This window comes from Engraulis encrasicolus, chromosome 19 (genome assembly GCF_034702125.1).
Source record: "Engraulis encrasicolus isolate BLACKSEA-1 chromosome 19, IST_EnEncr_1.0, whole genome shotgun sequence".
Classification (NCBI taxonomy): Eukaryota; Metazoa; Chordata; class Actinopteri; order Clupeiformes; family Engraulidae; genus Engraulis; species Engraulis encrasicolus.
In genome coordinates, this window is record NC_085875.1 from 13,930,090 (window position 1) to 13,942,230 (window position 12,141).

The window sequence follows — 12,141 nt, forward strand, 5'->3', positions numbered from 1 at the left end:
AAGCAGAGGACACGCATGAATGTGTGTGTCTAAATCAAACCACATCTGTCCAATGTTTTTAACTTATGCTGTCCCACTCTAATTGTGTGCGTACAGAGGCTTTGATCCTGAGCTATGATGGGAGCCAGCAAGTGAAATTGGCGATGAGTGTGCAAAGTTTGCGGCTAATGTTAGCAACGTTGCTAATAATCGCTAATATTATATTAACTTGTTTTCCTGCAGAGGCGTCGATCCTGAGCTACGACGGGAGCATGCACATGAAGGTAGCAATGCCAACAACGATGCACAGCGAGGCGGAAGACGTGTCGCTGCGTTTCATGTCGCAGCGCGCGTACGGCCTGCTCGTGGCCACCACGTCCCGCGACTCCGCAGACACGCTCCGTCTCGAGCTTGACGGCAGCCGCGTCAAGCTCACCGTCAACCTAGGTATCGTATGACATCACATAACCCATGCTCCTGTCACCTCACTCTTTCGCTCTCTCTACGTGTATCTGTCTCTCTCTCTGCCTCTTCCATGTTCTGTCTCCTTCTCGCTTTCTCTGTCTCGCTCTCTGTCGTTCTCTTTACACTGTTTTTGTTTTTTATCTCTTCTATCTATCTGTGCTTCTCTCATCCTGGTTTCTTTTTTACAATACCAATTTGGTTTGTTTGAGTCATTTTTTATTTACTACATTTAACCCAATTTGTCATTCGTCTGACTTGCGTAACTAAAATCCTCGCACATAATCTTACCGATTTGACATTTTTGAGAGGGGCCTTTTCTGGGGACTTTTCTGCATGTTTTTTTCCTCCGTAATCCTTATTCTGAAGTAGTGATTAACTCTTGTTTGTCCAAAAGGCCATTCTATCATTCCTCATATACAACGTAATGCATTTTTTTCCACATTGATATTTAACTCAGAGCTACAGCCACCAAAATGCTACTTTTTACTATCCATCTTGCAAAATTAGTTGTCTATGATGGCAACAACCTTCATAGACAGTCACAGTACTGAAACACAATAGTACAACACAGCTAAATACACATAGGCTGAGTATCTACAGCAGTACATTGCTTAATACCCTTTACATGTAAAATTAACAGCTCATTAATTAATTTCCATAGTGCAGCTAATTTTTTTAATATCAAACACAAAATGTCAAATGATCAAGTGCTGTGACTTTCTAAATGTCTGTCTACAACTGACAAAATTTCCTTTCCACCACTCTCCCCAAATTGCTAAAGCTACATGTAATGTCATCCTTGTTGGGTTTTCCTAATTCTCTACAACACCATCTGTTTTTTTTATTATTGTCTCTCCTTCTTGGTTTGATTTTTGAGCTGTCAACTTCTTCTTCTTCTTCCGGGATTTCCGTTTCCTGTTTATTTTATTTGTTTGTTGTTGTTTTTGTTGTTTATTTATGATTTTGTTGTTAGTCACATCCCCTCCTCCATGCTTTGTCCAAAGATGGTATTCACCCCTTCAAAGGCCTCTAGCCTGCGGCCCGGCCGGTAAACAGCCCGATGGCAAAGCACCCAGCTTCACCTGCAGTTGGTAGCACCCAACTTTGACCAATGCTGTCCCAAACTTAAGTCCCTCTAGTTGTTTTGCAGCACTCTTTTTGTGTAGATCACACAACACAAGACAGCCCATGTGTGTGTTTTTATACGTTTTTTTAAGTTGAGGAGGATTGCTTTCCTATATCCGTTTTAGATATTGTATACTATTCCCAGACATTTTTGTAGTCTCTTATGAACGCCATGTATTTCTTGGTGTTAAAATGTTTTTGTTTTTCTCATAATTGGCTTTGGGGAGTGATATGGAGAGAGTTATGAATAGTTCTGATCTCTCAAATCTCTCACTGTCAAACTTACAGTAGTTTAGTCCACTACCTCAGAGCGTAGTGTGCAGAGATTTATATAACACCACAACTATTTACATTTTGAATTTTCTTTCACATCTCTTCAAAAGACATATATTCATTTTAAAGTCTTATGTTTACTTCCAAAGAAAAGGAGCCATGAAACAACCCCCCCCCCCAAAATTCGTTTGAGTAAAATGATTCATATGTCCCTTAGTTCCCCCTAGTGTTCGAGTCAGGAGGTGCAGTGGCCACTGCATGGTGCTGGTGCCTGTTGGATCGAGGCTGTTTGCTCCCACTTTTCTGTTGCGGTTGACGACACATGACCCTACCAGCCACCTGGAACCCAACCCAGATGTCCACGTTAGCAGTCCTAACTAATCACTAAAGGAATGAAAAACATAGCACCTATATGTTTTAGATAGATATTATAATCACCGATTGAAAATGTGTGATGTGTAATTCACATCTGAAGAGCATAAATTGCTGCTCCTGAAATTCAAGGTATGCTAAAAGCATACTCTTTTCAGAGACTTACAATTCCTGGGCCGATGACCAAACGCCACCTTCTTGCTAAAGTTCAGACATATGTTTTAATAGCCTGTTTAGCCAACAAGCTGGTGTAATGGCTCAGGAGTTTGAGCCTTTGAAACCCTATAAGTAAAACTCACTGATGAACGCAAAGATGAACTCTATAATCTCTGGGTTGGAGGATCCACGTTGTTGGAACACCACAAGCGGCCATTTTTGTGAAATTTCAGGAAATAGTATCAGTGCTGAATCAGATGTATCATTTGTCTCATATTTAAATACAAACAGAAATGATGATACAAGATTACTAGTTATAGTCTCTCTGATATATTAACAACAAGTAATTTCTTAATACACACTGGAATTATATACTTAATTTATAATGTGTGTATGTTACAGCATATACATAGTATTTATACACTATTGGATCTTTTGAACAGTGTTTACATTATACCACAACCAATAGCTCCTGTAAGGAACTACTGTAATGACCTTGGATGAACGAATGTGACATTGGATAGGCACTAATGACCTGGGATATAGGACGTAATGACATTGAATAATACTCAGACTAAAATGGCCGCCTCTCTGCATGTGGACGTCCCCGGAAGGGTGGATTGATTTGCTCTTGGATGTCTGCAGCTGTAACCTTGAAGGATGCAATTTCATCTGTCATTCTATTCTCCCCCATCTAGACTGTATCAGGATAAACTGTAACTCCAGTAAGTTACCACTCAAGTTTCATTTTGCTCTTGACAATTGTTGCCCTGCTGATGTTGAATGTCTGTAAAAAAAAAAAAAAAAAAAAAGGCTGCCTATTTCTATCCCACCTACCTACCCCTATTCCCACTGATCGGCATCAACACTCACCAAAAGCTAAGATGATTACAGTCAGATAAGCTTCTGCCAACTGACAAACTGTGGTGACTTCATAATCCGTTTCTTACTAGACTCCTCTGCACCTTCTGTACTTTTGTGATATGGAACCACTATGTAGCATTATCAAAGATTCCCTATTCTAATTGCAAGCAACCAAATTTGATTTAGTATACTTTGAAAGACAAACAAAAATCTGCATTTAAACCGTCTCTGGCATTATGTAGTCTTAACATTGGTCTAATTGTTCTGAAAATGGAGGTCTGATATGGAATCAGAGGAAGTGAACATGTTCGTTTTAAACGTGCCTTGGCTCCCACCATCCACCCACCACCCTCAATGTGGCTTCCAGCATCCAGGCTGGAGGCACTGCCTTTCTCACATAACGACCACCCTGAAACTAGAACTAAGCATAGGATATGTTCATCCCAGTAGCATTGAAATTACATCTGTTTTCCCAAACTGAGTATTGTTTGGACTGCTGCGACCTAGTAACATAGACAGTGGCTAAGGACTGGTTTTCCCCAAAGACTATTCCACAAGGGGGCACTGTTGGATAGCTAAGTGACATGTCTCTTACAGTCACACTGTTCCATCATTCAGGATAAATAAATCCAGAATTGAACATATATTAACTATTATTATGCCTTGTAAATGTTATTTGTTTGAATGTTAAGTGTAAAGTGAAGAATGTAAAGTAAAGAGTCTGTCAGGAGTCAGGTACCCTTTCCCTCCTTTTTTCTTAGTTTGAGTGTAGATATGGGGCGCTACCCAATAACACCTTTCAGCAGATTATGGAGTCACCACTGTATATGTCCATTTTGCCATGTGGCCGTGTGGCCATTTGGTTTTAGTGTACTACATCTCACAGTATATATCCCAGTCCAAGGCAGCGTGACCTTGTAGTGATGTTTGAACCACACACAGTTTCTTCCTCAGAGATTTGTTTTGTCCTGGCCACATGTTGTAGTGAAGGAAAGGTACAGTATACCATACAGATGTTTTTACACTAATTGAGTGTGTACATTGTAAGGTTAATTAAGTGTTACTCAAATGTCAATTCATGTGAACACATTTAGTGCTATACTTTGTATTCTTGTAAACTAATACATCCGTTTTAAGGTTTATGGTGAAGTGTACAGTAGGATCCTATATTGGCACACCAGTCTATTGGTAAACAACAACTACCCACATGTCATGACTGGTTTCTGACTGACAATGTTACATTTTGTGTAATGACTTTCTTCTCACAATATGTAAATGGTTAACAAGTATCTGTAAACCTATATACAGTAATAGTTACTTTTACTCTTGAACAGGTCTTGCATACCTTCAATGATCACTCATCTAAATGAATCATAAATGGTGTAAATGGTTATAACTAGTATAATGACGTTATAAAATATGTAAATGTAGTATGATAATATAAACTAATATAACATCCTGAACTGTACATGTATTGAAATGCTAGACTAACTGCTGTGTTATTTTCTCTCTCTGAAAGGTAAGCCCTCTAACTCTTGTCTTCATGTATTGATGTTGATTTTGCACATTTGTTTATCTTGCAGAATTACGTGTGGTTTTGTAATAACGATTTAATTAAAGGTCTCCTTATTTGAAGGAAATTCATGGTAAAAGAAGGTACACATGTGAGGGTAGAAGGACATTTTCCACATGTAGTATACGAGCATATACAAACCAGAGTGACCTATAAACATATTTCAATTAGAACAATTACTGAAGGGTTTCTCTTTAAATTGTAGGACAAGGAAGGGCCTTACACCGATGAGCTCCCATTTTTAATCCATCTTTATTTCCGTGACGTTTCGGGCCACCACCACGGCCCTTTCTTAGACTGAAAGTGCAATTGTGCAGCTGACCCTTAAATTGCATTTCCATATCACGTGACAGTGATGTTATATACAGTACATTTGCCCAGGTATTTTACCTTTCCAAATATATTACTAGAATAAAGACAAAATTCAAAAGTGCAATACATCAGTGTATTTCCTTTCTATATGCACAGTGCACAGACCACTAATTATGTGTATATATAAAATTATGTGTATATACATAAAAGTAGCATAGTGCCATTCTGTGAATCACATAGACCAGTGTAAACATTGTGCTTCTGTCCATATTAATTATATTTAACATTAGGAGTCCAGCTTTACTATTGAAAGGGCCGCAATAGCCCGAAACGCCATGAAAGTAAATATGGATTAAAAATGGGAGCTCATCGGTGTGCGGTTTTTCTTTACCCTACATGAACTTCATGCTTTGACCCTGCATCCGGCAAAATGAATTTGATGTGCGTGAGATCTGACTGGGATTTCTCTTTAAATTGCCCATTTAAATTCCATGCTTAATGTTGTGCATCATGAGCGTCCTCCTAATGGGGCTGGGCTTACTCCCAGGTCGTTAAGGTTGTGGCTTGTTGTCATGGCCATAACTACCATTGAGGACACAGAGGTCATGGCCTCTGTATTTTGTTTTCTTCAGAAATGTAACATTTATGTATGATGAAAATCAATCTATGATCAACAATGATAAATTCAGTCTGTTTTTACGCCACCCCCATTTCATCTCAAGACAGTGAATAATGAAAAGAGTACTGTAAACAGTTTGACTGAAGAGTTTGAAGCATTCTAAATGTACAGTATGCAGTACATCACATAGTATTTGATCTCAGTATTTGAAAATGTCTCATTACGGCCCTGTTTGTTGTATTTAAGATGCATGCAGTGATTATCCACCACCAGGTTAGTCAGAGTGTAGGAAAACGGTTTGATTTTTTGCAGTAACGCACAGTAGTTCTGTTGAATTTTTTAATGTTTCAGCTACTCATTTTAGAATGTCCTCAGAGAAAAAGGATATCCCAGCCCCGTTAATACCACAGCATCCCAGGTTCTCTCCTCAAGATATATTGGCACCAAAAGTCGGCCAACAACAGCTGTTATCTCCCTGTGTAACGTAACCCAGGTTATGGCTGCCTGAGGGTTCAACGATGAAATAAAAAAGGGAAATGACCTCTGAAGGAATCCCTAAAGTGATTAAAATCTTTCCAACGGCAAGGTCATCGCTAAGTCAGTCACGCAGTGTCTGCATATTTGGCGTCGCCTTAGACAGTGCTATCTGCCCTGTGTGTGTCTGACTGGTTTCGATCCAGCTGTTCTGTCTTTTGACTTAAGTGAATGTGTTTTAGTCCTCGGAGGTTATCTTATTTCAGGAAAAAGACACATCTTGAACAGAGATTGCCTTTGTGGAGGAGCCCAAGGGATTTGTTATCACGGCAGGGAGTCAGCTATGGGCTGGCACTTAACCAAAATGGCTGTCGTGCCCAGCATGGGCCTTGCAAATTGTTGCCAAAATTATATGGGATTTCCTGTCTTCCAGTCTTATACAATGTAATGTTCTCTTTCCATTGGTAAAACATCTGGGTCACCATCGACCCGTTTTATTTTTAAATATATAAAACAACCACTTAATTTATTTCATAAAGTCCCTTTTAAATTATGTATAAATGCTCTTTTAATATCCCTTTCCAATGATACAACATTGTGTATGGCTCCCAACACTAACTTTATAACTTTATTACAGTGTAATAATTAAGTGCTAAATTATCATTGCATTCATCATCGAAACATTGCAATTGCAATGTTAAAGATCAAAGCAGAAAATAGCCTATCAGGCTTATTTCCATTTATTTCATTTAGTTGAACATTGAATGGTATAACAAGACCTTCTTATGAGTAAAAGTTAAGTCCTGTGAAGATGTACTTTAGCGGAAGCCACTGTGTAGGCCCAGTGGCAGGAGTAACTGTTTTAGCAAAATGCTTTTTGAGCTCAGCTGAATCAAACCTTTGCTTTCACATCAATGAACAAAAAATATCCTCAAATCTGTATGTGGAGAATCCACAAGTAACAAGGTCCTTATTTGGAGCAGTTTATTTTTTACACATGAAGTCACTCAAAGTTGAGTCGACACTTGTATTGACATGTACTAAACCCGTACATTGGGGTCCCATACAGTACAGTTGTATTATGCCAAAGAATACAAGCTTTTTTAAAGCCAGGAGGAAAGCAAAGGTTTGATTAGGCTAGGGCAGGCTTGCATTAACTGTGTGCTGACCCGCTATCCCCAGGCAAGGGACCAGAGACCCTGTACGCTGGGCAAAAGCTCAATGACAATGAGTGGCACACGGTGCGTGTGGTGCGCCGGGGTAAAAGCTACAAGCTGTGGGTGGACGACGACGTGGCTGAAGGTACTTTGAGTGCACTTGGAATTTAGCACTTATTTTTAGCTTTTGAAGACGTTCTATTGCCATTGAACATGTGCCTATGCAGTTTATGGTCATTAAACGAAAAAAAGTGAATGATTTTGTCTACAGTTTCATTATGTTAACTCAGACAAACATGAGTTCACAATTTCTAAAATAAATTGACCCTTTGCATTTGTTCTTCAAGTACATTTAACATATTACTTCATATATAACATGAGTCATCTGATCATGGCATATGTCTCTGTATGAATGTTATGCACCTAATGCCCTTGCACATTTTCAGGTTTTTAGTGTGTTTTGTCTTGCATAACATAATAAAACGATTGATGATGCACAGTTGCCCAGTAATCAACATGACTTCCTGGAACAGAGGATGAGGTCATGTGCAGTGTAGCCAGTGGGCCAGAGGGGCTTACATAAACACTGGGACTATATGGAAACTTTTAGACAGATGGTTACTTTTCTGGAACAACCCCCAGTAGTCATAAACGGGATACGCACAGCCCAAGATTTGAATGAAGATTCACCAGGTCAGAGTATATACAGGGACTATTTGTAAGGATAGAGTCAGTGTAAATGTTTGTATATTTATGGTTTGTGAAGTGGTTTCAGCAAGCACCAGGTCAGGCTTTAAGGCATGACAAGTGAAGAATGCAAGCAACCAAATTTGATTTAGTATACTTTGAAAGACAAACAAAAATCTGAAATAGCTCTGGACTGAGTCAGAAGCCACGTCATGAGATTTTGCTAAGCCATAGTAAAATGTGCATTGTATCATAGTAGTTCATTTCAGGCTGGAAGAATAAACATATGTTAGGGCACTATTAGGGCTATTAGGCCTAAGATTAAGCCCTTGTATGGTTGTTGATGTCTGTAGCTGTCTGTTTGTTGTGTACTCTTGTCCTCTCCCTCCTGTTGCGATGATCGCTGTGTGTCCTCTCGTCTCGCAACCCCTCTCTCCAGGCCAGATGGCGGGCGACCACACGCGCCTGGAGTTCCACAACATCGAGACGGGCGTGATGACGGAGCGCCGCTTCGTCTCCATGATCCCCTCCAGCTTCATCGGCCACCTGCAGAGCCTCAAGTTCAACGGCATGCTCTACATCGACCTGTGCAAGAACGGCGACATCGACTTCTGCGAGCTCAACGCGCGCTTCGGCATGCGCTCCATCATCGCCGACCCCGTGACCTTCAAGACCAAGACCAGCTACCTGTCGCTGCCCACGCTGCAGGCCTACGCCTCTATGCACCTCTTCTTCCAGTTCAAGACCACCGCGCCCGACGGCTTCATACTCTTCAACAGCGGCGACGGCAACGACTTCATCGCCGTGGAGATGGTCAAGGGGTGAGTTCGGCAGACAGACAGACACACGCACGCACGCACGTACGCACACACACATACACACACTTTACTTCTTTATTTGGATTGACAGATATGCATAGGTATATCATGGAACAATCCAAATTTGGTCCAAAAGGAGTCAGTACAGTCAATACAGTACTAAAAGACTAACTGTTTTGACCGTCGCACGTTTTTTTTTTTTTTTGGTGAATCCGAGAAAGCTATCCTCTGTGGCAGCACAGAGGATGTTGCGTTCCTTCAGATGCAGCAGTATTGATGCCCGTGCTAGTTCATGCATGGATGGGTGGTCATCATTAAACATTTCCAGGACAGACAGACAGACAGGCACACACACACACACACACACACACACACACACACACACACACACACACACACACACACACACACACACACACACACACACACACACAAAGACAGACAGACAGACAGAAACACACACACACACACACACACACACACACACACACACACACACACACACACACACACACACACACACACACACACACACACACACACACACCATGCTAAGAAAATGGAAGGAAGGGGGAGCTGGAACAAAGTAAACATGATTTATCCAAGTGGCTGAAAAGTTCTGAAAAGGCTGGCTTGTGGTCATATTTCAATCTCCTAACTAGCGAGTTGCAGAGACGGACACATTGGCCTCAGTGAATATGGTTTGTGTTTTAGCACTGGTCATTAATTTGTCTCTTCCACTTCTTCTTCAACAAGAAGATTTATTAGGCCCGTTTGGATCTTGGAGGGCCTGACGCAAGCCACGTAAATCACGTTGACAATGTGCAATTACAGAGATTGAAGTGACATTTAACTGTCTAATGTTTATAGACAGACGGTCCAAGTGTCTTAGATTTATTGGCGGTGAAATGGCTGTGGTGAATTGTGTGGCTTTTTGGGGAGGTTCATGGGTGGATGGTAAACAACATGTTCTTTTGTCTTTGTGAGTATTCGCACACGACTGCTCTGGTCTTTTGGGTATTCTAGATTGGTCTGAAGTCTGCTGCTTGTCGTCATGTGTGAATGAATGAATGAATGAATGATGAATGAATGAATGAATGAATGAATGATTTTATTTAGTCTATTAGATGTAAAGACATTGTATAGCAACAGTAACCATACATTACAAGGAATAAATAGACAGGGATATACACAAAAAAAAAGTCCAAAGACTTATTTCCATTGTGGTCCCTTTCCATTCCCCCAGGTACATCCATTACGTGTTTGACCTTGGCAACGGCCCCAATGTCATCAAGGGGAACAGCGACAGGGCCCTGCACGACAACCAGTGGCATAACGTGGTCATCACCCGCGACAACAACAATGTCCACACCCTGAAGGTCGACGCCAAGGCCGTGAGTCAGGCTGTCAACGGTGCGAAAAATCTGGATCTGAAAGGTGGGTACACAGCAGTGCAGCAGCCAATCAGATTTTTGCTGATTCACACACAATCCCTTTCCTGCTTTTCCAACTTCGACTCTACTGTCTTATGTTGTGTTCTCAACTATGTCCTTGCCAGGGCATTCACAAAATCTCTCCCTATCTTACTCCCGAACAAACTCCCCTATCATATCAATATGTTGTCTAGCTCAGTGGTGCTCAAACTGTGGTACGGGTACCACTGGTGGTACTTGAGACATCTCCGGTGGTACTTGGAAGAATTATTTTCTTGTGCATTGATTTGAAGGCAAGTTGAAAATGTCTCTTTGGTCTCACATTTTGTAATATTGAACTGTTTGAATCTGAAAACATAATGCAGAATAATACTAGGCAGTAGGCAAGCAAGAAATTTTAAAACAGAATGGCACTGAATGTGACTGTAGCTGTTGATGCTGCTATGAACCTCTCCTGTATTGACTGGCAAAAGTGAATATGGAAGGCCTTCGCTGCGATATTTTAATGTTGGTTGTCAAGGTGGTACCGTGGTACTTGGAGAGCTCAATATTTTCTCGGGTGGTACTTCACACAAAAAGTTTGAGAACCACTGGCCTAGCTGATTCTGCTAAGTAGCTGATCCCTAGTTAGATGAGTTAGTGGCATTGTCCAGTAGATCAGTCTTTGTCAAGGGAACAGACAGAATGAATACATACTGTACTGTATATGGCAAGACTTTTACTATATTCCTTAATTTCCTTTCCAATGCTTACATGCTCTCTGTGAGCACAGTTACATGCACTGAGTATGCTGCTTTCAAAAGGAATGCTGTTAGTAATTGGTTTAGTTCTGGAATATTCGTGTGGAACAGCCTTCTGCAACCGGCTCTTGGGCAGCCATGATGTAATGGTTAGGGCCGTGTTTTCTAACCTATGCGCCACTGGTGAGCCCTGAAGGTATTCCAAGTGGGTCTTTAAATCATTTTCTACAAATTGTAATCATATTGTGGTGTGTGTTGCTATTGATTTATTTGAGTTATATTCTTTATTGGGTCAGAGGTGGGCCCCGGACATTTGTGACAATTTCGAGTGGGCCCCACGTTGGAAAAGGTTGGGAACCCCTGGGTTAGGTAGTTGGACTGTTGATCACAGGGTTTACCAGTTTGAATCCCACTTAAACTTCTCCCTACTGTACATCCTTTCATGACTGAGGTGTGCTTGAACAAGGCACCTACTGTAACCCCATACTGCTCCAGGGACTGTAACCAATACCCTGAAATATCTGTAAGGCGCTTCAATGGATAACAGCGTCAGCTAAGTGTAATGGAATGGAATGGAATGGAATGGAATGGAATGGAATATTCCCACAACATGGCCACATTCGGAATGAATAAAGAGTTTACATGACTCGTGGCGTGCACAAATCGTATACTGACACCATTCCATTTCAGAATCGGAATATTCCTCACGTCACTGAACTCTGTGTCACCTTTCACACTGTCCGCTGCTTCCTCTCCTCTGCCCCCCTTCACACTGCAGGTGACCTGTTCATCGCTGGCCTGGGCCCCGGCATGTACAACAGCCTCCCCAAGCTGGTGGCGTCGCGGGACGGCTTCAAGGGCTGCCTGGCGTCGGTGGATCTGAACGGCCGGCTTCCCGACCTCATCAACGACGCGCTCTTCCGCAGCGGGCAGATCGAGCGCGGATGTGAAGGTACCCCCTCCTCCTCCTCCTCATACCTCCCCAACTCCGCTAGCTCAGGGTCAGGGAGCCCCTTTTTCCTCATGAACTCCAACAGTAGCACCAACAGCAGTGCCTCCTCCATCCTCAGCACGCACGCCCTCCACCCCCACAC

The 12,141-nt window shown here is 41.7% G+C and overlaps 2 protein-coding genes across 2 annotated transcripts in view; one reads left to right on the top strand and one right to left on the bottom strand.

Moving 5' to 3' along the window:
• The window catches only part of LOC134434980 (uncharacterized), a 499,130-nt gene that overhangs the window by 311,762 nt on the left and 175,227 nt on the right, over positions 1-12,141 (bottom strand). The gene's annotated exons all lie outside the window — the stretch shown is intronic.
• Positions 1-12,141, top strand: part of nrxn3a (neurexin 3a) — a 479,628-nt gene that overhangs the window by 189,179 nt on the left and 278,308 nt on the right. Inside the window, exons 12-17 of the mRNA XM_063184079.1 lie at positions 223-426; positions 3,069-3,095; positions 7,395-7,514; positions 8,496-8,877; positions 10,121-10,311; positions 11,826-11,999. Of these exons, the coding sequence (XP_063040149.1) occupies positions 223-426; positions 3,069-3,095; positions 7,395-7,514; positions 8,496-8,877; positions 10,121-10,311; positions 11,826-11,999 (1,098 nt within the window). The remainder of the gene's footprint in view (positions 1-222; positions 427-3,068; positions 3,096-7,394; positions 7,515-8,495; positions 8,878-10,120; positions 10,312-11,825; positions 12,000-12,141) is intronic.